General features: G+C 39.0%; 1 protein-coding gene across 1 annotated transcript in view; it reads left to right on the forward strand.

The window, feature by feature from the left end:
• The first annotated feature begins 1,209 nt into the window (after positions 1-1,209).
• The window catches only part of Rbbp8 (RB binding protein 8, endonuclease), a 66,810-nt gene continuing 42,080 nt past the window's right edge, over positions 1,210-25,939 (forward strand). Inside the window, exons 1-3 of the mRNA XM_051163086.1 lie at positions 1,210-1,318; positions 12,652-12,694; positions 20,700-20,795. Of these exons, the coding sequence (XP_051019043.1) occupies positions 1,210-1,318; positions 12,652-12,694; positions 20,700-20,795 (248 nt within the window). The remainder of the gene's footprint in view (positions 1,319-12,651; positions 12,695-20,699; positions 20,796-25,939) is intronic.

Genomic DNA, 25,939 nt, shown 5'->3' on the forward strand with positions numbered 1-25,939 from the left:
TTTACCCCAATAGCTTTGTACCTCTAAATAGAATGTGTGTTCTTAGAGCTTTGCTGTATGTGTGTCTTACTGATTTGTTCTCAGAATTATACATGATCCTCCCATGTATGAATGTCAGCCATCTGCCTGGTTTTACAACATGTGTGTTTGTGAATGACTGTAAAATCAGGAATGTTTCTAGTGTCTGGTTCAGTACAGTGCTGCATTTCATATCACTCCAAAAGCTAAAGCAATACTTTTTTTCCCCTCAGTGCTAGGGATTGAACCTAAGTTCTTGTACTTGCTCAGCAAACACTTCTTTTCTAAGCTACAACTCTTATTCCCTGCATACTTATCATTACTACACATGTATTTACTTACCATGTAAGTGAGTGTATGTGCTTATATCCCTGCATGTACATGTGGGAGTCAGAAGCCACCGTGTTGAAGCCAGCTCTTCCCCTCCTTCCCCTTCCAGGGATCAAGCTCAAGTTGTCAGGACTAGAGGCACTTCTACTTGCTGATCCGTCTTGCAGCCCCGCCCCCCCTTCCTTTCTTCTTCCTTCCTTCCCTTTTAGAAACAAGGTCTTGTTATATAGCCCAGGCTGGCCTTGAACTTGGGATCCTCCTCCATCTCTGGAGTGCTGGGATTATAAGTCTGTGCCAGTACAGCTGGCCAGTAATTTTACAAGGGTAAGTGAATACTGACTGGATGATTATAAACCTTTTAATATTACTAGAGCCCTTTTTACTTTAACATAAATCATGCAATTACTCCTTCTTGCATGGAAAAACTAAAAATCTGCCTGGAAATTTACCCCATATGACGGCCAAATAACTGACCCTCCTTTCCCCTCTGGATATAGGATCTCACTATGTAGTTCTGGCTCTTCCTGGAACTCACTGCGTAGACCAGGCTGGCTTTGAATTCTTAGAGATCCGCCCAATATGCACCTCCCACGTACTGAGTAAAGGAGTGCGCTGCTCTCTCCAGGATCTTCTTTCCTCACTCCTTCTCAACTTCAAGAAATTCTCTGAATGATTGCTTGTAAATAGATTCAGGAACCTTGGAAATAGCTGGGCTTCTGCTTTCATCCTAATTTCAAATTCTATAAAGGTGATTCCAGGAAATGACTTTATGTTGCAATCTGTCACTTCAGGTATTTCAGCAACCCCCCTATGTAAGGAAAGAAGAAAGGCCGACGAGAAGTGTGAAGCCCGGTGAGCAAGATGAGCGTCTCGGGAAGCAGCTGTGGAAGCCCTAACGCTGCAGATGTATCCGCTGACTTCAAGGAACTCTGGGTAAAACTCAAGGAGTATCACGATAAGGAAGTACAAGGTACAGTCTGCTTACGTGCTCAAGGCTATGATGGTAGAAACTAGCTTTGATTATTTTATATATTTTCAGAGAGAAATAACCTTATTTAGGGGCAAACGTCTCACCTTCAAGGAGCATTTACTATTGTAATGCTTTATGATTTGTTTTATTGATGAAACAGTTGCTTTGTAACTACAACTACTACAGAATAAAGGCTTTTTTAGCTTTTAAAATATTTTTTAAAAATTTGATGTGTGTGTGAGCCTGCATATTTATATACAGTGTGTTTTCAGGAGCCCATGGAGGCCAAAAGAAGCTGTCAGGTCCTGTGGAACTGGAGTTTAGGCAGTGAGCCACCATGTGGGCACTAGGAACTGAACCTTGGTCCTTTCAGGGGCAGTGAATGCTTTTAACTGCTGAGTCATCGCTCCAGCTGCTAGAACACAGTTCTTACACAATTTGTCATTTAAAGAAAGCAGTAGAATTTATTGACTGAAGACTTAGATTTGAATTGTAATTTCATCTTCCTGTTGGCTTTGTAATCTTAGCTGTTAAAAACCTTTTACCCTTTTTTCTACTGTTATTTGCAGGATTACCTAGAGATAGGAGTACTATGTCTGTAATCTGACAAGCCTTTCAGGATCTCTTTGTTTCCTTCCTTCCTTCCAGATTTATTTATTATGTATACAGTGTTTCACCTGCATGTACACCTGCATTCCTGAAGAGGGCATCAGGTCTCGTTATATAGATGGTTGTGAGCCACCATGTGGTTGCTGGGAATTGAACTCAGGACCTCTGGAAGAGCGGCCCATGCTCTTAACCTCTCAGCCATCTCTCCAGCCACAGGATCTGTTTTCTACTGAACACCCATACACAAAAGTGAATGGCAGTTTACTCTCAAAGTTCCTGTAGGCTGTCAGAGACAGTCATGGAGACAAACAGTCATGCACAGTGCAGTGAAATAAGAGCTAAAAAAGATGTGTATGAAGTGCAGTGGATGCTGCACAGATTACGTAGTTGTATTTAGAATGAGTATATAAATATTTGTATCAGAGATACTTTAGGGATGTAGCTCTTTTTGTTTTGTTTTGTTTTTGAGACAGAGTTTCTTTGCGTAACAGTCAGTGGCTGTCCTGGACTCACTTTTTGTAGACCAGGCTGGCCTTGAACTCACAGTGATCCACCTGCCTCTGCCTCTCAAGCGCTGGGATTAAAGGCGTGCGCCACCATGCCCGGCTTTGCTTCCCTGGCTTCTACAGAGCCTTGAGTTTAATCCCCCAGCCCCACATAAAACATGCTGTGTCACTCACTTGGAATCCCAGCTTCTGGGATGGGAGGCAGGAGGATCAGAAGTTAGGCTGTTTTGTTTTTTCAGATCTTTAGTGCGTGATAGATTGTCCTCATAATGTGAGAAATGTTTCCTATTGCAAATTTGTTCTTTGCACTGATGCAAAGGAAGGATGCCAAGGCCTCCTGTATGTTGAGTGAGTGCCCTCCCAGAGAGTCAGACTTGGTTGCCTACTGCGACCATGTGTTCCCATTACAGTGCACCTCAGCTTTAACATACACTGCAGTACATTACAATCTGATCCACCTGATTCAGCTCTCGCCTTAATTGTGGGGATGTATTGAGTCTTTTCCATGGGAAATTTAGTTTCTTGCAAAACCTTATGGTAATAGCCTGAATAGATTCTAAAGTAGGAACTTCAAAATAGTCCTGTAAGTCCTAGTGTACATAGAGATACTTGCTCAAAGCATTGCTGTACGACAGAATTTTAATGCAATGTATTATGTTTGGGAAGATAAAGGAAGGACCAGTATGTGTGTGTGTGTGTGTGTGTGTGTGTGTGTGTTTTCCTCTCAGACCAGGCATTACAGTTGTGTACATCTAGGCAATATGGGTGGTAGGAGGATGCGGGAGATTCCCTGAAAAGAATAAATTGGAGATAAAAGCTTGAATTTCCTCCCCACCCCCAAAGAATTATAGACAATGGATATATTTCTAGGTGGAAATGTGATGACAGTCCATTAGGTAATATACAGTGCTAGGAAAGCAGACAGGCTCAGGTTAGCAGTGTGTATATACTGAGGAGATTCTCACCAGCTTTAATCTTTAGGATTTTTTTTTTTTTTTTTTTTTTTTTGGTGGTGGCATTGAGACAAGGTTTCTCTGTGTAGCTCTGAGTATCTTGGAATTCACTCTGTAGACTTGAATTCAGAATCCTCCTACCTCTGCCTCCCATTGGGATTAAAAGCGTGGACCAACATGTGTAGCTAGGATTAGCTCTTGAGTTCCAGTTGTTGATTACGAATTGATTATTCAAATGGTGCCATATTGAGAAAGAGGCCCGAGATATAGTGGTGCAGTCTGTAAGTTATAGATGGAACTACAGATGTCTAGAAGCTATCTGCTTCATCAGATTTGAGGAGATGGCGACTATAGCTGGTCTTTGTTACTCTTGGGTTCTTTTCCCACCCTTTATTCCCCCCCCCCCCACCCCATCACTAGATAGGAGAGAAAGGAGGATAGAAAAAAGGGAAAGATAGAACCCTTGTATCTGATTTCTTTCTTCTTGTTTCTTTGAGCATGATTACTAACAAACTGCAACCAACTCCCTGTATGACCGACAACCACCCACCTCACCTATTGGGACTCTAGCATTTATGTACCCTCTGAAAGTTCCCAGAGTTCCAAATGTCACACAATCGCAGAAACTATCTGCAGTTGCCAAAACCATGCCCCTGCTAGAGAGCATGAGGCAAATCATAGTCAAGCCTGGCCCAGATTCCTTATGTAGCCCAGGCTGACCATGAACATGAAATATCTTTGACGTTCTATAATGCTTTTTCAGGAAGATTTTATAATTTTTAGTGTATTAGTCTTTTGTCTCCTAAGCGTTTTCCTTCCATGTTGTATCACATAGAATCATTGCCTCATAAACATTTGAGACCGTGTATGATGATGCGCCCTAGGCCTGGCCTGATGCTCCCGCCTCTGTCTCCCAAGTGCTGTTTAAGGCTGATTTGCTTTCTTTGTCTATAATTTATTTATGTACCTTGTTAACCTTTTTCTGAGGTTGTTGGTTTGTTGGGGGTGAGGATGGGCAGTTGGAGCAGGTGTCACTTAGCTCAAGCTGATTTTGACCTTGCTGTGTAGTTATGGTAAACTTGAACTCCTGCTCCTCCTGCCTCCACCTACGTAAGTGCTGGTGTTATGGGTATACAGCCATGCCCTGCAGTTGTTAGCCTTTTTCCTATCTCTGTTCAGGAGGTACTTACATATAAAGCACCTAGATTAGTTGAGGTCAGAGACAGCTTTGGGAGATGGTGTTCTCATCCCCCATGTGAATTCGAGGGATTGAACTCTGGTCATTAGACTTGGCGACAAGCACTTGCACTTGTTGACCCATCTTGCCAATCTAATCTCTGCTTTTTCTAATTTCAAGTATTTTATTATTAACCCTAGAGAGTTGAATAACACACCTGTTTAAAGTTTTAATTCTTGTCTTATTCTAACAGTGAAATATATTTTGACAGGTTTCTTTTTTTATGTTCTTCTGTAAACAGGGTTGTCAGGAGACCTCTATTTTATAATGAAGTAGCATTAAAAAAATAAATAGGACTAGAGAGGTGGATCAGTGGTTAAGAGTACTGGCTGCTCTTCCACAGGTCCTGAGTTCAGTTCCCAGCAACCACATAGTGACTCACAACCATCTAGAATGGGATCTGGTGCCCTCCTCTGATATGCAGGCATACATGGAGGCAGAACAATATATATGTAATAAATAAATGAATCTTAAAAAAAAAAAAGGATGCTCTGTTGTAGAATAGAGAGCTAACTTATATAAAAAAGAAAATAAAAAATATATTATTTGAGAGCAAAACTATATGTTTATTATAAAATCTGACAAATACTACATAGTAGATAGCTTACCCTTATTTTGTAGTAGATAATTCTTTTATATTGTGCGATCCATCCTTGTTGCTGTTTCCTAATAGGATTCATGGTCCCAGGAATGTTAGTGTGCTATAAAAGCATTAAGAAGGTGGAGCATAAGAAGCAGACTTGTGGCCTACTTACACAGTTTTTGAAGGCCTTAAATGATTGTTGTTTTTTTTGTGTGTAAGACTATTTTAAAAAGCTTGCAGTTTACCAGCTGCGTTGTTTGCACGGGGTGATTGTAGAGGTATTTGCACTAAGTTTTTAACCTTAGCATAGTTGTATCCTCTAAACACATGTGCAGCACAGGCTGGTCTAGAAATTGTAACGTAGTGCCAGCTGGCCCCAAAACCCAGCCCTCCAGCTTCAGCCTCCTAGTCTGGGATTACAGGTGTGTACCACGCTTAGCACAGTGAACACTGTTTGTAGAAAATTGATGTTATTTAAAAATTAGTTTGGGTTACTGAATATTTTCCAAACAAAAGAGGGCTTTTGTCTTATTAGTCCTTTGTCAGTGTTCACATAGTTCCATATAGAACTAGACCCTCTGACTATGTAGTATCAAAGACCTGCCTGGAGGGGACTTACTTTTAAAAAGATGGCTGAGGAATCTATTTAGAAAAACCAATACAAGAGACTCTTTGCAAGACATCAGTATAGGCTTGTCTGGACAGTGCAGGTATTGAAGCATATGTAGGAATCAAAATTGACTCATTATTTCTTAAAGCTTCATGTCCGTAAAAGACAAAGGAGAAACGTTAGGAAGAGTAAGCAGTACTTGAGATGCATAATTTTTACATACATACATAGACAGCCAAGGAAATCTACCATAAGAAATTAGTGCAGCTGTGCATCCTGCTATATATAGCATTTGGGTTTCTTGTTTGCTTCATTTGACCAAAACATAATGAAACGATAGCAATAATATGCCATACACAAAACAGCGTGCGCACTGACCATACTATAACACGCTAGCCACATGCATTTCTTTTAAAACTAAGAAAGAATAAATGGTCTCCCATCATAGGCTGAATATCAGCAGTTTATAAATTACATTGTTTGCAAGGGGATAATTGTGGAGATATTTGTCGCTAAGCTTTTAGTCTTAGTATAATTGTATCCTTTCATTGACAGTTTTTATGCTTTGAGTTCAGAATAAGAGGATTTAACTTGGGCAGTGGTAGCACTTGCCTTTGATTCTAGAACTTGGGGAGGCAGGGACAGATGGATCTCTGAGTTTGAGGCCAGCCTGGTCTATAAAGCAAGTCCAAGACAGTCAAGGCTACACAAAAAAACCCTGTCTTGAAAGAAAGAAAATAAACAAACAAAAAGCATAACAGATTTTAATAGAATTTTTAGAATTTTAATAGAAGTTTCACAATTCTTTATATTTCAAAAGTCGTAAGGGTATATTGGGTAGGATTTTTATTTTTGTTTTTGTTTTTAATCTCAGCATCAGGTTTATTATTAAAAGCACTGGTAATAAAATAGAATTTAGAATATTTGTTTTCATACCATTTTACACAGTTCACTGTCGACATTAGGTTCTGTTATATCTCAGCTAATGAAATCTCTGTGTTTCATAAATCTGAACCATTTTCATAGAGAGCTAGGAGGCAGCTTTGGGGGCATCATTGCAACTGCTTTAGAGACCCGGGACAGTGCGGAGGCTCTAACATGACATCCCCACTGCCCCTTCAGTTCGCTTTTTGATTGTTCCAGATGTCTATTATTCGGCTTATTCTCACGTGTTTCGTCAATATTACAAAAAAATACTTATGTGAAGACTACAAAATCAACAGTTTTGGTTCATAGTACCTGTGCCTATTCATGAAGAGCTCTCTAAGTGGCTCTCATTTATTATTTTATTACTTAGATTCATAACTATTATAAATTCAGAGAAATTCACCACACTTATTTTATTTCGAAATAATTAAATATTAAGCAGAGTACATATACATTAGGTATAACTGATTTCATAAGTATAAAGTTTTAGTTTAGAGTAGAAATAATTCATTGTATAGTTAGAGATAGTAAGATTGCTTTTTGGTAAAGTCAAATTACTTGCTCTATAGATAAAGTTCTACTTGTCAAGAAAAGTGATACTAGTTTAATCATTTCTAGTTCAAAAACACAAGCAACTGAAGCAACAGTAGTTACTATACGTGGCTTTTATCTGAATAAAGAACTGAAACATGAATTAGTAGCAACAATTACTGTTTATACATCATAAATTGAACTCTCGCCTCATTTATGAACTAAACTTGTTTAGTGTAATATAGGAGCATGTACCTGCCCTTGATTCCCTCCAAAATCCGTAGAGTAAATAGACGTGGTTAATTGATGTCCTGTAGCGCTTAATCTTTTGTGCACGGTTTCCTCAGTAGGTTCTCAGGTTGCCGCTGTTACAGTGGCCAACACTGTGAGCAGGCTGCCTGTTCATACAGGAGCTGCGGTGTTGTACAGCCTCATTCCTTCAGATGGGTGTGGAGCAGGATTAAAGCACATTTATAGGGGTTCTAATTGCAGACACCTAATTGACTTGCTGAATAGCAAATACTAAAATTTAAACATACACATATGCTCGGGCAAACCCGTTTCAGGGCTGATCTACGTGACAGGACGAATGCCTCACAGGTGTCGAACGCTTATAAAAGAGTACTTTTTCCATATTTCCCAAGACTTTTCTTTTGAAGTCTATGTGGATTTTCCACTTCATTGTTTCTTTTCTAAAAAATTAAGAATCTTTATTTCATGGCAAGAATCCATTTCACCTTTGGCTGCTTTTCGCTTGTAGAAGCAGACCTGAGTTTTAGAAGTCAGCCAAAATTAAAAACAAGAAAATCTGTCAGCAAGTAAAATTCCCCACATTTTGAGAAGAGACAAAAACTGCTGACTCTAGTCTTTATTCTAGTGGGGTCATAAGTTCTGAATTCTGCCAGAACAATGCTTCGCCGAGTGCTTGCAAGGACTCTTCAGTTTGTCATCATTACCCAAAGAGAAAGAAGCCGCTGGGCTTAGGAATTTGGCAGCTTCAAAGGGTTATTATTATTTTTAACCAAATGCACGCCCGTTTACTTTTACCAGCTGTAACACAAGCTTTCCCATTTTATTGTTTTGCAAATATTTTGAAGTAAATTGTTATTTTCTTGTTATTGCCTTTTATTTTAAGCTAATCGTAGAGTTACATGTAATTGTAAGAAAAAGCGCAAAAGGGTTCTCATGTAGGTTTTCCTATTCATAAAATATTGTATATTTTTTTTTCCTTTGGGGGGTGTCGTTGAGACAGGGTTTCTCTGTGTAGCCTTGGCTGTCCTAGACTTACTTTGTAGACGAAGCTGCCCTCAAACTCTCAAGGATCCACCTGCCTATGCCTCCCGAGTGCTGGGATTAAAGTTGTGTGCCACCACCGCCCGGCTTAATTTTTGTTTTCTTGTTTTTGAGCTAGGAGCTCTAACCAGGTTGGCCTTAACTTATGGCAGTCCTCTAGCCTCAGCCTCCTAATGCTAGGCTTAGGAGTTGAGCCGCCATATCTGGTTACACTTTATTTTATTTTATACATATTTATACATTATCACAACAGAAATTTTTATGGGTATAATCTATTATACCCATCACATCAATTTTATATGCATACTTGTGTATGTGTGAAACCTAGACTTGTGTGTTTGGTTCTGTACAATTTAGTTATGTATACATTGTGTCTACCACTAAAGATTCTATGCCACTAATGTAAGTCCTTAGCCTCCTTTGTCCCATCCTGCCCCTCCAGTCTCTTACCATCAATAATGTGTTCTTTATCTCTAATCTTTTCATTTCAGGAATGTCATAAGTCATACAAAAATGTAACCCTTTGAAATTGGCAAATTTTACTCAACTGTATCCTCTCTGTGATCTGTCCAAATGGTGCGTGTGTCAGTAGTTAACTGCTAAGGAGAGGCTCTTGCTGTGCAGCACAAGGTAGCTTCAACTTTGCCATGCTGTCTCTGCCTGAAGTGCTCGAGCTGTCGCTGCACCTCTCCACCTGGCCTAGGTCACTTCTTTTTGTTGCTCAGCAGTGTGTGTGATGATGCTTCCACTACAGGTTTTTATTGTTTCTAGATTTTTATTGTTGTTAGATGTTACTTATGCCAAAGCATATTGGGTGGTTTCTAATGTGTACCTGCTACATTAAAGCTACTGTAATGTCTATGATGTTTTGTGTTTTCTTATTAATAATACTTTATTTATTTAATAGGTTGTATGTAGAGCCAAGGGTAAAATATATCGTATTAGTTAAACATGTCCTGGGGCAAATTCAAGAGAGAGCAAGACGATAACACTACCACCCCCCAAACACATCGGAGAATTCATTTTGGGTTTTTGTTGTTGTTGTTTTTGGTTTTACTTTCCAAGACAGGGTTTGTCTGTGTAGCCCTGGTTGTCCTGGATTTGCTTTATAGACCAGGCTGGCCTTGAACTCACAGAGATCAGCCTGTCTCTGCCTCCCTGAGTGCTGGAATTACAGGTGTGCACCACCATGCCCAGGTTCATTTTTTATTTCCTGCATCATTGGGGGCAGTAAGCAGAATAGACAGCCTTCCCCAGTGATGTCTAATGACAGTGATTAGGAAATATGAGGAGATTTTAAAAGTTTCTTTTTTTGTTTTTTTGAGACAGGGTTTCTCTTTGTAGCTTTGGCTGTCCTGGACTCACCTTGTAGACCAGGCTGGCCTTGAATTTACAGCTGTCCACCTCCCTCCTCTGCTTCCTGTGTGCTGGGATTAAAGGTGTGTGCCACCACCATCCAACGTAGATAATCTTTATCTAGATTATGTTATCTAAGATTGTAGTGAATTATAGATGCTAAAAAAAAATATCCTGTTTTCAGAGGTAAGTGCATTAGCGTTTCTAGATATACCATGTTGGTGTAAATATGTAACTTATTAGTGTCTGCAAACTACCAAAGGCAGATAGTAAATAATGTTTTATTAAGAAGTCTCTGATGGGGTTGAAGACCAGATATTTTAGTCTTAAAATTAAACTTAATTGTTAGTGGTTAAGATGTTATTAGGTCTAGATAGATGTTTCAAATTAATAAAGATGAGATATGATAGATACTGATTTTCATTCAGCATTTTAGACTCACCGAGATAGGAAAGATATTTTTTTCAGGTTTGCCAAATACAAATAGCCACATCACGGATAATGTAACATTTATGTAATTCCTGATTATTTTGTGGTTCTTTATGTTGTATGTAGTTTATTTTATTTATGTGAAATAATATGTGTATGTAAGAAAAAGAAATAAAATAAAAAAGGAAGTCATTCAACTGATAACTATTTCTTCAGGACTAATTCTGTCTAATAAAAGATAATCTTAGCCAGACATGGTGGAACACACTTGTATTCTCAGCAGTTAACAGGCTGAGACAGGAGGGTTGAATCTGAGACCAACCTGGGCTATCTACAGAGTGAGTTTGAGGCCAGCCTGGCAACACAGGGCCATGCTGCTTTGTTTTAAATTTTTAAGTATATTTTATTTTATGTATATGAGTGCTTTACCTTAATGTATCTGTGCCTGCTGCCCATAGAAACAGAAAAGCACATGAGCTCCCCTAAGAATGCAGTTATAGGCAGTTATAAGCAGCCATGTGGGTGCTCAGACTTGAACCTGGGTTAGAATAACCACTGCTCTTAAACACTCATCCGTCTCTCTAAACACAGTTGTTTTTTTTAAACATGAGTGTTTTGCCTGCATGCATGCATATATGTGGTATCATGCCTGGTGCCCATAGACGTTAGAAGAAGGCATCAGATCCCCTGGACCAGGAGTTACAGTGTCTGTGAGCCACCATGCGGGTGCTGGGAATCTAACCCTGCTCCTCTGAAGAGCAGCCAGTGATCTTAGCCTCCTGAGCCATCGCTCCAGTCTGGGAGACCCAATTTTTAAAAGAAACGAAATGAAACTCTTAGAGAACATTAACAATTTCTAGGCAATTTATTTTTAAAGTATTTATAATATTTGTAGTTGAAGAATTACAGAATAGTATAAACTTAACTAGGAATCAAAATAAATGGAAAGTCCTTTTACTCTTATGTTAATCAGGTTTGCAGAGGATGAAGAGAAAAGCCATGTTCAACTGGAAAAATTCAACTGTACGTTTTTTGTTTTTGTTTTATTTATTTTTATTTTTTTGGAGATAGACTCAGCTATGTAAGTCCAGGATGGTCTCAAACTCGTGAGCCTCCTGCGTCAGCCATCTAAGTGCTGATATTACAGGTGTGCATCACAGGGTCCAGGTCAGTGTATGTTCTAAGAGAGTTTGGAGGACTGTGAAGATTGTGTAATATACTCAGATAGTGTGGTTTGTTAAACAGGCTATTATTCCATCAAATGGCACTTTATATTTTATGTAGACATCTCTACTTTACATACTTTTAACATTGCTAAACATTAAATATTTTTGTTGTTGTGCATTTCTACATAAGTTAGAATCCAAGAAATCAGATACTAATGAGAACAACTTTTTTTTTTTTTTTTTTTTTTTTTTTTGGAGACAGTGTTTCTCTGTGTTATCCTTGGCTATCCTGGACTCGCTCTGTAGACCAGGCTGGCCTCGAACTCACAGTGATCCACCTGCCTCTGCCTCCCGAGTGCTGGGATTAAAGGCGTGCGCCAGAGAACAGCTTTTATACATTGCTAAGTTGTTTTCCAAAGGCTACACTAGTTTCAGAAAAGTATGGGTGTATAGTTTCACAACCCCCAACCAGCGCCCAGCACTATAATTTTTATAATAAGTAATTGATTCTTTCAGTTTACAATTATATTTAGTTGCTAATTGTTGTGGGCATTGTTTTGTGCATTTTAGTCATTATTTTTCTATTAGTTCCATGAAAATTAGAACTACCCTACTAGTTTATATGTATTTCTCCTTGCTATTTTGGTTTGTATCAGACTTAATTAAAATAGATAATTACATATGTCTAGAGATAAAAATCCTAGTGCCCTTTGTTAAGTATTTAACCCAGGGCTGCCTGCCACAATCTGGCTTAATCCCCAGAGACTTGAGCCTACAAAAGCACTGTTTCTGTTACAAATATATGGGCCGTGTCAGAACACAGACCTGTGTTTATAGTGAACTGCTAATTATATGTTTGCCCTCACTATTAGAAAGGAAATAACTCACTTTTAATCTACTTGGCTGTCATATAATAGACTAAAAGAATAATGCTGCAGATTTATTTTTGTAGCCTGAGGGTACAAGTAAGGGGAATGCACTGTACATCAAATGGGACCTGGTTCATTATTCAGAAGCCAGTCTAAATTGGCTTAACGGTATAGTATTTGCCTCATAAAGGAATTTAGATAACTGCTTTAGCATTGGTACAACATGTAACAAAATACTGTGCTTTTTTCTTTGTTACTTTGCAGGTTTACAAATAAAAGTAACCAAATTGAAAAAGGAACGAATTTTGTAAGTATCAGTATGTAATGCCAATTTCTTACTTATTAAGTAATTGATACTGATAGCCAGTCTCATTAAAAACAAAACAAAACAAAACAAAAAACCCCCAAACTTCATGTCTTATGTAATAATGAATTAGCTTTGGGCTAATTAACTGTGATTTTTTTTTTTTTAATATTTTAAAGTAAGAAAGCTGATTTCTAAGTACAGCTTTAGTTAACACACGTGTATAGGTATATTTTACTGTATAGTATAATGTAAAATCATCTTTTCATAGAATATTTAATTGAGAACTCTGTGTGTGTGCCAGCCTTTTCTCTGGTATATTAATTCTTGGTACTCAAAGTATTATAAAAAGGGGAGAATAATAATTGTGAGATTTCTAAACTTATAAAAATAGAATCCAGACATGGTAGCAGACACCTGTAATCTCAGCACTTGAGCGTAGGGGCAGGAGGATCATGAGTTCAAGACTAGTTTCTACTACATAGTAAGCTTGAGTCCAGCCTAAGCTACATAAAAATTCTGTCTTAACCAGAGCGAGGTGGGGGTACGGTGGCAGTTCTGTAGTCTCAGCACTTGGGAGATAGATGTAAGAAAATCAGGAGCTCAGGCCAGCCTCATATTTAGAGCCAGAGCCACATGAGAACTTGTCTTAAAAACAACAAAGCCGAGCCTAGAGCTGCACCTATGACCCCAGTACTTGGGAGGTAGAAGCTAGGAAGAGCAGGAGCTGCAGGCAGGTGTGAGCTACATGAGACTTTATTATGTATGTGTATGTATTTGAATATGCACATACATAAAAGAATGAATGCTAATGGGTATTCTGACACTGTCTCTAAGAAGCTTAGAATGACCAGAAGGCCCCTGAATAGCTTTATTATTCAACCAGGAGTTATTTGTGACTTTCCAAGTTTGGAGTAGATTTTACTCGTGGTTATTTAGAGTTTGCATGTTTGAGACTATGAAATAGACAATGCCATAATAGAATGTCAGTCTACATAACAAGAAGCAATGTCCTCATGACAAGTGGCTTTACATTCGCTTTACAGTGTGTGAGCCTAACTTATCTCATGTTTCTAATATTTCTAGACTGTAGCTGAAAGCTAGAATCACTTGCCGTTTATATTTCTCTAAAAAAAAAAAATAGGGACTTTTCTTTACGCCTGGAAAACTATATTAGATAGCAGAGATAGATTAAGAAATGGGAAGAACACAACAACTTTAAGCCTGGGGCTGGAGAGATGTCTTAGTCACTAAACCGTAGTGTTTCAAGAACACTTGTTGCAGCTGGACATGGTGGTGCACGCCTTTAATCTCAGCACTCAGGGAGGCAGAGGCAGGTGGATTGCTGTGAGTTTTGAGGACAGCCTGGTCTACAAGTCAGGTACAGCTAAGGCTACACAGAGAAACTCTGTCTCAAACAACCTCCTTTTCCCCCCAAAATCCAAAACATTTGTTGTTCTTGCAGAGGACCTGGGGTTCAATTCCCAACACCCATGTCATGGTGTATAATCCTAAGTCCAGTTGCAGGGGATCTGATGGCCTCCTCTGACCTCCACAGGCACCAGAGACCCACACTGGTGCATATACAATCATCTAGGCAAATGACTCATACGTATATATGATATAAGTCTAAAATAATATTTTTAAAAACATTAAGTGTTTTGTAATAGATAGTTGTTTGCTGATAACACTTGTAAGTGGTTTGCATTGTTGAAAGGGAGTGTGTTACTTTTTGTTTGTTTTGTTTTGTTGTAACTATGTCACCTTGGCTGGCTTTGACTGCTTCTTTATCTGCCTCCTGAGTGTATACCATGACACCCCGCCCGTATATTCCTTTTTAAGGATGTTGTTTTAAATTGCACACAGTTTAAACTAACCATACAATAAATCATTTCTGTTTCTGTGATGAAAGAGTGTTCAGTTTTCACAGTGGATAGATGCTTACATTAGAAGTTAGTGGGCTTTTTCAGAGTAGATATTTTCTTACTATGCACAGGACAGGCAAGGAAACAGCCAGAAATTACTTTCATATTAAGGAAATTATGTTCTTCCTCATAGAATGCCTTAAAAGGGATATTTTATCATTATATAATCAATGACTCATAAGTCACTAAGGACTCAGACCTTTTTTATTTTTCTTTCTTTGTCCTCTATCATTGTTCGTGTTTCCCTTTCCCTCTTAGACTTGACAAAATGGCAAGATGGCCATGTCATTGTAATCACCTCTTAGAGAGCTTTTTATTATAACATTTGCCAGGACAGACTTCAGCCGACTTACTTTAACTTACTGACAGTAATTTTCCCATCGTTCCTGAATAACTACAGATACGTTAACATGGCTGGTTAAATAAGAGACTTGACACTACTTTATCTGTATTCCAGAATGGTTCAAATAAGTAAGCACAGCATGGACAGTTAGTTAATGCTGCAATTGTCATGCTTGCTATGGTTTTAAGAGAAAGGAGTTAAAAGCCCAGAAAGGGAAAGAATTAAATGAAACTTGGAGTTATCAGTAGGCACTAAATGATATTAACAGAGCTAAGTAGTACAGACGTTGGCATTTCTGTTCATATGGATGAGGACATAGGTCGGTGTTCTAAGATGGCCTACGAAAGCCCTAAAAGCAGGCCCCTCAGTAACCACGAGCACTTCTGTATCTACCTCAGATCCTGATTTCTAAGCAGTGTTTCCCAGTGAAGTAGCCTGTGTGGGCTGATAGATGACTTAGTGTTTACGATCACTTGGCTGCTCTTCCAGAGGACCTGACTTGACTTTTGTAACTATGTCACCTTGGCTGGCTTTGAAGTCTATGTAGATGATGCTTGCAGAGATGGGCTTCTGAGTGCTATCATCAGATGATGGCTTACAACTGTGAACTCCAGGCCCAGAGCATTTGATGCCCTATTTGGCCTCAGAACACAGTGGCACACAGACATATAAGTAGACAAAATCATCACACACATAAAATGAATAAGTAAAAAATATTTTTAAAGGAATCTATATGTTCTTTGGAGAAATGATAATATCCATTTGAGGTTTTTAGAATGGAAGATGTGGTGCCAGAAAAGAAGGACATAGTGAAAGTTAATAAAACGTTGGTCGTGTAGCTCACGTGGTAGAGTGCTTGCTTAACATGTGCAAAGCCCTGAGGTTGATTCCAAGTACCAAATACAAACCAAGCATGGTGATACCTGCTTATAGTCAGCACTTGGGAGGCGGAGGCAGTTCGTAAGCCTTGACTCCATAGTAGTTTGAGGCCAGCTTGGGCTACATGAGACTTTGTCACACACACACACAAAAAAAATTAAAACAAAGGAACAAAGTGAAAAAAACTCACAATAGTAAGTCTAAGACAACTTGAACAAATAAATAATGATAAATTATATTGCCATTAAAATAAAGGGATGATTCTTTATCAGTGGAACTCCAGTTAGTAAAAGTAGAAAGAGTTGTAGACATTGAAAAAGCGTTATTTGGAAAGCTTTACAGTATAAATTGTTAAAGGCAATAGCCATCTATTAGGCCTACAATAAGTATGATACAGTATTCATGAGAAACAGTGTTTGTTCTTCCTGCATGGTGAGAAGGTAGAGAGCACACCGACTGCTCTCCCATAGGACTCAGGCTTGGTTCCCATCACCTACATGGCTGCTCACAATAGCCTGTAATTTCAGTTCCAAGGGATCTCTTCTGGTCTCTGGGGTTATCAGGCATACACATAGTGCACATTAATATACACGTACGCAAAACACTCATTACCTAAAAAATACTATATATGGACTTTTAAAAGAAGCCATATTTGTATATTTTATAAACTCAAGTGTCTGCCTACATGATTCTAAATACAAAGGATCATTACAACTGAGAAACCCAGCAGACTTCACAAATCAAATTATCAAAGTTAATATCACTAATATTGAGATGTATTTGCCTCAAGTATCTATTAATGTAGTGCATTAAGAAGGGTACAATAAACTGGGCTTGGTGGCACACACCTTTAATCCCAGCACTCGGGAAGTAGACACAGGGGGAACTCTGAGTTCAAGGCCAGCCTGGTCTACAAAGTGAGGCCAGGACAGCCAGGGCTACACAGGGGGAAACCTGTCTCAAAAAACAAAACAAAACAAAACAAAGAGCCACAATATTGCTTTTCTCATATTCTTAAGACAAAACATGAGGAAGCATAGTCAACAAAATACCTGCAGGGTACTTGGCAATGATGTCAGTCTTGTAAAAGACATGACAGAGAAAGTTACCAAACTGGGGGAGACATGACAAATACAGTGTAGGATCCTGGACCAGAGATAGCATATTAAAGGAACAGATGGTAAAATTTAAATAGGGTTTGTAATTAGTTACCACTTACCAGTGTTATTGGTTAATTATTTTTATTTCAATGATTGGGTCTGTATTTACAACTTATTTGTGATTCTGAAATTGTTTCCAAAATGAAACATTAGAAAAGATCAACTTCTCTCCCCAAAACTACTAAGTATTAAAGAAATGAAGATTAATCTTAGCAATAAGTAAACTGGGAAAGTAACTATTGAGTAGGCAACTGCAAATGTTGCTACAGTTAGTGTCGCCAATTCTTAAAGAGGCATTACCAGTGCAGCTCCTGGAGCACGATGCTCCTTATGTGACACATTTTATAGAATTTCATAAACTGACTCTCCCAGAAAAGCCTTTAGTCCCAGCACTCAAGAAGCAGAACCAGGCGGATCTCTGAGTTCGAGGCCAGCCTCGTCTGCAGAGAGACTTCCAGGATAGCCAAGGCTATACAGAGAATCTCTGTCTTGAACCCTGCCCTCTCCTTGCCCCCAAAATTTCATAGTGTCCGGTCTTTTAATGTACTTTAATATAATGGTATTGCCTTATATTTATGCATCATATATATTATAAGTTTAATGATTTATATTTGTGACCTAAGAGAAATGTGTGTAAGTTCTTCCTATGATATACATTACTCCAAAGTTAAATTGCATCATTTTATTGGATGAGACAGAAAAATAGAATCATTTTCTTAATATGTAAAATTCATTTTTCTGTCCTCTTGAAATATAATGTAAATATCTGTTTTACTTAAGAATAAACAAACTTTTCCTGGCTGCTAAAATTTTTTGTTACTTGAATTTTAAAATTATGAAATGCATTTAATACAGTGATTTTTAGTTCCACTTTTGTTTGTGTTGATGCCCTTTATAAACATTGTCAACTAGAATATGAATATGTCAGTAACATATAGTGATTTAATGCAAACCAAATGAAATATCTATATGATTGTGTACTGGAGTTACTTTATACTTCTTTCTTGTGTAATATAGACAAAACTCTATGAGAGTTTTTGTTTGCTTTTACTGTTTTGTTTCATTTTTCTTTCTCTTTTTAAAAAAAAAAGATTTATTTATTTATTAAATATACAGTGTTTTGCTTGCATGCACACCAGAAGAGGGCACCAGATCTCATTATAGGTGGTTGTGAGCCACCATGTGGTTGCTGGGCATTGAACTCAGGACCTTTGAAAGAGCAGGCAGTGCCTCACTCCAGCCCCTTGTTTCGTTTTTCAAGACAGAGTTTCCCTGTGGGGCTCTGGCTGACCTGGAACTCACTTTGTAAACCCAGCTCACCTGGAACTCACAGATCTTCCTGCCTCTGTCTCCCAAGTGCTGGGATTAAAGCTGTGTACCACCCCTGCACAGCTCACTTTTAATTTTTAAAAAGAATTTTATTATTATTATCATTATTTGTATGTGCATTTGTGTTTGGCTTGTGTATATGCCTGTGCACCATGTGTGTGTATGCCTGTGCACCATGTGTGTGTATGCCTGTGCACCATGTGTGTGTGTGCCTGTGCACCATGTATGTGGAAGCCTGTGCACCATGTGTGTGTATGCCTGTGCACCATGTGTGTGTATGCCTGTGCACCATGTGTGTGTATGCCTGTGCACCATGTGTGTGGAAGCCTGTGTACCATGTGTGTGTATGCCTGTGCACCGTGTGTGTGTATGCCTGTGCACCATGTGTGTGTATGCCTGTGCACCATGTGTGTGTATGCCTGTGCACCATGTGTGTGTAAGCCTGTGCACCATGTGTGTGTATGCCTGTGCACCATGTGTGTGTATGCCTGTGCACCATGTGTGTGTATGCCTGTGCACCATGTGTGTGTATGCCTGTGCACCATGTGTGTGGAAGCCTGTGCACCATGTGTGTGTATGCCTGTGCACCATGTGTGTGGAAGCCTGTGCACCATGTGTGTGTATGCCTGTGCACCATGTGTGTGTATGCCTGTGCACCGTGTGTGTGTAAGCCTGTGCACCATGTGTGTGTATGCCTGTGCACCATGTGTGTGTAAGCCTGTGTACCATGTGTGTGTATGCCTGTGCACCGTGTGTGTGTATGCCTGTGCACCGTGTGTGTGTATGCCTGTGCACCGTGTGTGTATGCCTGTGCACCGTGTGTGTGTATGCCTGTGCACCATGTGTGTGTATGCCTGTGCACCATGTGTGTGTATGCCTGTGCACCATGTGTGTGCCTGGTGTACGTGGAGGTCAGAAGAAGGCCTGGATCTTGAAGCTGGAGTTACAGGTGGTTGTGGGTGGTCATATGGGTGCTAGGAATCGAACCGAGTCTTCTAGAAGAGCAGCCAGTGCTCTTAGCCAGAGCGGTCTCTCCAGCTTCAGTGTTTGGCTTTTTCTAATGGTTCAGTGTTTCAGAGTTGATTGTTACAGGATAAAATCTTTTATGTTTCTCTGTGGGTTAGTGTTACAGTTACAAATGTTGCAAATCCTAAAATAACAACCACTATTTCAAAATGCCATCCTTAAAAGTCAAAACGTTGATCATTTTTAAGAAACAGTGCTAAGACCTAGAGATTACTGTGCTTACTATTTAATTATACATTTTAAATTACTTTCATTCACTACATGTTTTTAAAAGAACTTAATTTCATTAAAGTGAATCCTTCCTGGAAACCTATTAATTTTTCTTTGAAACCTATTAATTTTATTTTCTAAAACATTACTATTTTAAACCATAGTTTTAAAGCTATAAAGCAGCATTTTAAAATATATTTTATTAATTTATTCATAAAAGTAGCATTTTTATCTTTTCTTGAATCAAAATAATTTTCCCTGAAAATTGAATTAGAGTTGTAAAATTGGTCTAGATTTGTCTATTTTTAAATGTACTTTTTACTAAAGTATTACTTCTTACTCCAAATTAAACAGCCATATAAAGATGCTTCTTAAATATGTAAATTAGTAATTAAGAGTTTATAGAAATCTGAATAGTAAAGAATGGAAACACAGCTGGTTGTTCAGTAAGGGATAACAACATTTTACTTTGGCTTATAGCTCACAGACATTTGGTCTTTTTTAATGCTTGTGGACTTCAGGTGGATTAGTGTGATAGTGGTTTAGAAGCAAAAATGAGCAGCTAAAATCAAAGGAAAGTTACCCTTTTATTACCTTCTCCAGAGTGTTAGATGGGACAAAGACTTTGTGTTTATCTCCTTTATATCTGTTACTTACCAGAAGAAATAATTGTCATAATGGCCAATTAGTCAATCTGATAATCTTATTACTCTGCCATTACTTAATGAAAGGAAAAAACCCCAAAGAGTGTCCAACCTAATCAGCTGTCTGTCTACCTTTTTCTTTTGGCGCAAGGTGATGTGTGTTCACATGTGGGTGGAGACTGGAGCCTGATGCTGGTGTCTTCTTCAGTTGCCTTCACCGTAGTTTTTAGACTGGGTCTCAAAGGTTTTACTAGTGCGACTGGCCAGCAAGCCCCAGAGATTGTCTGTGTGCCTCCCCGTGCTGTGGTTACAGTGCAAGCTGCCCAGCTTCCCCCAGAAATTCTGCTCTTGATTGCTGTGAATGTGAGCGAGCACTTTACTGTCTGAACCATTTCCCCAACACAGTCTTGTTTTTAAGACCAAATTTTGAATTTATAACATCAGAATTATCTTTACTTTTCCATGGAATTTTTGTTTGTTTTCTAACTTTAGAGATGCACAAAGACTAGAAGAATTCTTCACCAAAAATCAGCAGTTGAGAGACCAACAGAAAGTCCTTCAGGAAACCATTAAAATTTTAGAAGATAGGTAAGTATGAAACTTGAATGAGAAATTACTCTTGTCCCTCAATGGGCGTCGGTTGAGCTTACTTTTACTCATTTCTGGGATTGGAGGTAGTTTTCTCTTACTTAGCCTACTGACACTGAGGATATTCTGTGTATTTTTCCTACTATTTTTAGCAATCATAACTTAACCTATAGATGTTGTCTTTAATGCTAGATGTAGGGGACTCAGGGAAGCAATGCTCTGGCATCCAGTGCTTACAGTTCATTTTATCTCCAAGTATATGGAAACTAATGCATTCTATTTCTGCCATCATTTCTTACTCCGATATCTTTTCTTTTACAGTTCTCTGTCAATGTAGGGATTTTTCCATTTGAATATTCCTGAGATAACATAATCAACCTTCATACATTGACCTTCTTTTACCCACTCAGATGAGTTCAATACTCAGGAATAAAAAACACTTCTAGAATTGGTACTTGCCATTTTTATATAAGTTACCAAAAGGCTGATTTGAGGTAGCACTTTTTCCTTAATGGTGAGATAACGTCTTATTTTGTTTATTTTGTGTGCATGTGTGTGTCTGTCTTGATGTGCATGTGGAGGTCAAAGAGCAGCTGTGGGATCCCGGGAACCAGATTCCTGCTATCACATTTGGCAGCATGTGTGATCTCGTCATTCCAAGATCATGCAGTATGCAAACTGAAGTTGAATGTCTCTTATATGGTAGCTTTGAGGATATCCATCTGCTTGAGTAGACAGCATCTTGTGGGAAAGATACACAAGCTTTGAGATCACATACATATCTTAATTCGAGCTTCACACTGTGTCTTTAAGACTTATCTTAGGTGTTGCTTTAGCGACTTGTAGGAATTCTTTCCTTAGTATATAATGGACCATATATTTAATTGTCAAATTCTGGAAGTAACTCATACAACTAACAATAAAAGGATTTCACATACGAAGTGCAATGGAGAAAATGTAGTGAGGTGGTGTATTTGAGTGACTGTAGGAAGGATGCTTACAGATGGTCAGCGGGTGGCCTTTCTGAGGCAGTGCTATTGAGGTTAAGCCTGGAATACAGGAGTGTAGGAGAGACAGTTATCTGAGGAAGTCAGAGACTATGAGAGACAGCATACATGATTTTTAAGGCAGGCCAGGTGTGATGGATGGCACATGCCCTTAATTCCAGCACTTGGAGGAGGCAGAGGCCCGTAGATCTCTGAGTTTGATGTCAACGTGGACTGTGCATTGAGTTCCAGGCCAGCCAGGGCTGCATATTGATCCTTGTCTCCAAACAAAACTTTAAAAAGATGGAAATTATTTTCAAGTATATGAACATATAAAATCTACTATGGTTGTAACTTAAAGGCTGAGTCATAGTAGGTAAGACTGAACATCTTAATTACATTATCTGTACATGTAGGCAACAAGTTTCGATTTCATTATGATGGAAGCTATTGGAGTGTTTGAGCAGGGGAGTGACAAAGGGTGGGCGGTTGGGTACCAGTGGCACGCACGTGGACATGCCTAGTACAGCACTGTATGTGTATTTCGAGCTCGGTGAATCTCTGAGGATGTTGAACACGTGTGGGAAGAGAATAGATGTGCTCTCAAATTCAGTCCTTTAGCACTAAGTGGTTTAATAAAAAGTAAGAATTTAGCAGAAGATTTTGAGGGAAAACATGCTATTAAAGTGGAGGAAAGCTAGACCTACAGGGGTAATTGGAAAATTAAATGACATAATGAAACCAACATTATATAACAAGTTTAATAAGATTTCTGTTATATCTCAGCTAGTGACTATAACTCCAACCTTGGCATTCTGGTATACTATATAGTACACCCAGATTTAAGCCTGTTTAAAAATTACATAAACCAGTCATTAGTCAGCAGTTCATTAGGAGTGCTGTGGCTTTCTGACAGACCCCTTTTCCCTGTAATGTATTTTTTTTTAAAGATTTGTTTATTTTTTATTATATACACAGTGCTTTGCATATACACCTGCAGGCCAGAAGAGGGCGTCAGATCACACTATAGATTGTTGTGAGCCACTGTGTGGTTGCTGGAAATTGAACTCGGGACCTCCAGAAGAGTAGTAGGACCTCTGGAAAAACAGTCAGTGCTCTTAGCCTCTGAGCCATCTCCCCAACCCCCTGTAATCTATTTGTAACACCATTCATAACCTCTCTGAAATGCTCTAGTAGAGCCTATGGAGTGAAATCCAGCATCAATATCTAAGTCTAACTTTCCTGAGTTTTTTTTTTCAGTGGTACAACTGATGCTATCTTGCAGTCACATTGTCTACAGATGCAAGGCAGCACAACATTTCTTAACAGTTATATCAAAACAAATGACATTTACATTTTAAATACATAAAAGCAATGAGATGAGGAGGAGTTCTACTTTTTAAAGCACTGGCCATCTGGGCTACAGAAGTAATCCTGCTATTACTACATTTATATAACCCAAAGCTCCAGCTTCACCCCCATTTCCTCCCACGGTGCCACAGGCTCCCTTCTCCCCTCTACACCTCTATCCTAAAGGTGGGCTTGCCCTTGGCTTGGACTCAGGCCTTTTAGCCAGTATCAGAGGTGATTTGCAAAAGCTGCATCACTGTGGAAGTTTGGAGAGAATGGTGGATTTAAAACTTCCTATAGGGGCTGGAGAGATGGCTCAGAGGTTAAGAGCACTGACTGTTCTTCCAGAGGTCCTGAGTTCAATTCCCAGCAGCCACATGATGGCTCACAACCATCTATAATGTGATCTGATGTCCTCTTCTGTCCTGTAGGTGTACATGCAGACAGAGTATTGTATACATAAAAGTAAATAAATAAATCTTTTTTTAAAACTTCCTATAGAATAGCTCAGAATGCAATAAAAATTGGCAAATGGGATTGCATGAAATGAGAACATTTCTACACAGCAAAAGAAAATTAGTGAAGAGACAACCTACAGTAGAAGAAATATTTGCCAGTTATTCATCTGACATGGGATTAATATCCATAATATATGGAGTATTCAAATACCAAGAGAGCAAATAACTAATAAACAGACAAGTGAATTGAATGGATACTTTCAAAAAAAGGTAAAATAGCCAATATAGAAATGGAGAAAAAAAGTATTCAACAGTTTTATCTATCAAGGAAATGTAAATCAAGACTACACTGTGGTTCTATTGAAGCCTCAGCCAGAATGGTTATCATCAAGCAGACAGTGAATCCTGGCAAGACTGGAGGGAGGGAAGCCGTTTGCTCTGTTGGATGGCATGGGAACTGATAGGGTCTAAGTGAAAGCCAGGATTGAAGTTCCTTGACAGTGCAGAATAGGGCTGCCATGTAATCCAGTAATACCTTTCCTGGGTCTGTACACAAAATAGCCAAGTCAATATTGAATAAATATAACTACATTTCCACATTTATTATGTGACTATTTGCAGTAGCCACGTTAGGACTTGGGAAGTGGCTCAGTGGCTAAAGTTTCCCTTTGCATGCTAGTGTGGGCTCAGGATCCTCAGAGCAAGCTGACTAGGGAGATTAGCCATATTGTTGGGCTCCGTGTTTGATTGAGAGACCCTGCCTCAATACATATAGATGGAAGAACTGTTGAGAACGATTCCCCACATCAGAATGAGGACACCTGCGCCCCCACACATGCCCACACACATATGCAACATGCACATCTCCCACAGGAAACATGAAAAAGGCAATTTTTAAAGGTCAAATTATGGAATTAACATATATACCCTCTTTTTAAAAAAATTATGGATACAATGTTCTGCCTGCATGTCTGCCTGCAGGCCAGAAGAGGGAGCACACCAGATCTCATTATAGATGGTTGTCAGCCCTTTAACAAATGCATTGTTAGAGAAAATATGTTCTATATACATAGGGGAGTTTTACTCAGCAAAAGAATGAAATTGAATTTTTGCAAGAGAATACATAGGTCCGGAGAAGATCATGTAAAGTAAAGTAGACAAACTCAGGAAAAAAAATAGGCTTTCTCATGTGGAATTTTGCTTTTTTTTTTTTTTCTTAAAGGAGATGCAAGTTGGACGGATAGGAATGGAAATGAAGAGTGAATATTATCATTATACAGTGTATACATGTAGAGAGTGTCATGAAAGTCATTCTGCACAGTGCTAGTAAAATGTTCTCATTTCAAGGCCACACTTGGTGATTCACACCTTTAATCCAAGCACTAAGGAGGCAGAGGCAGGCAGCTCTCTGTGAGTTCACTACATGTGAGATATTGTCTCAAAAAAAGTTGATAATCTTATATAGTTCATTTGTGTTTTGCTATTATACATATAAAAGTTAAAGGATTTATAGTATTTCACTAAATCTAACAGCCATTGTGGTAGAAAAGCAAATAGGATGCAGTTTTAATGTTATATTATTTATGTGTCCATACATGACTCATGTATGTGTGAGCTGTGTCACGAGAGGCGGTCCTGTCCTACCGAGAGTTCTGGGGATCCAACTCAGGTCATCGGGCTACAGGACAAGCACTTGGTACCTGTGTGCTGTCCTACCAGCCCTAGAATGCACCTTAATAAGCACGTAAGAGCCTGGGGATCGCGTCCACAGTAGGTAAGCGCACCTGCTCTGTAAGCATGAGGATCTCAACTTGAATCCTCAGCACCCACTGAACAGTCAGGTGTAGTGCACACTGCTGTACCCCAGCCCCGGGGGCGGGTACCAGGTGGATCCTGAGAGCTCAGTGGCCAGCCAGCTTAGCCAGAACCGAGAGCCTTCAGTTCAGTGAGCCTGGTTCAGATGTAAGCTGAAGGCCATAGAGAAGCACTAGCTTGTTAGTTGGTTGCTTGGTTTAATGCCCAGGCTGGACTCAATTCACTATTCTCCTCACTAGCCTGGGTTTTTTGTTGCTGTTGTTGTTGTTTGTTTGTTTGTTTGTTTTGTTTTTTGTTTTGTTTTTGTTTTTCGAGACAAGGTTTCTCTGTGTAGCCTTGACTATACTGGACTTGCTTTGTAGACCAGGCTGGCCTCGAATTTACAGCAATCCGCCTGCCTCTGCCTCCCAAGTGCTGGGATTAAAGGCGTGCGCCCCAACACTTGGCTTATATTTGGTATCTTAAAAACCATTTTGGCAGTGGTAGAAAACCAAACATTTCAGTTGTAGTTAGGAGGAACATTGACACAAGTAAC

Source organism: Acomys russatus, chromosome 20 (assembly GCF_903995435.1).
Source record: "Acomys russatus chromosome 20, mAcoRus1.1, whole genome shotgun sequence".
NCBI classification, from domain to species: Eukaryota; Metazoa; Chordata; class Mammalia; order Rodentia; family Muridae; genus Acomys; species Acomys russatus.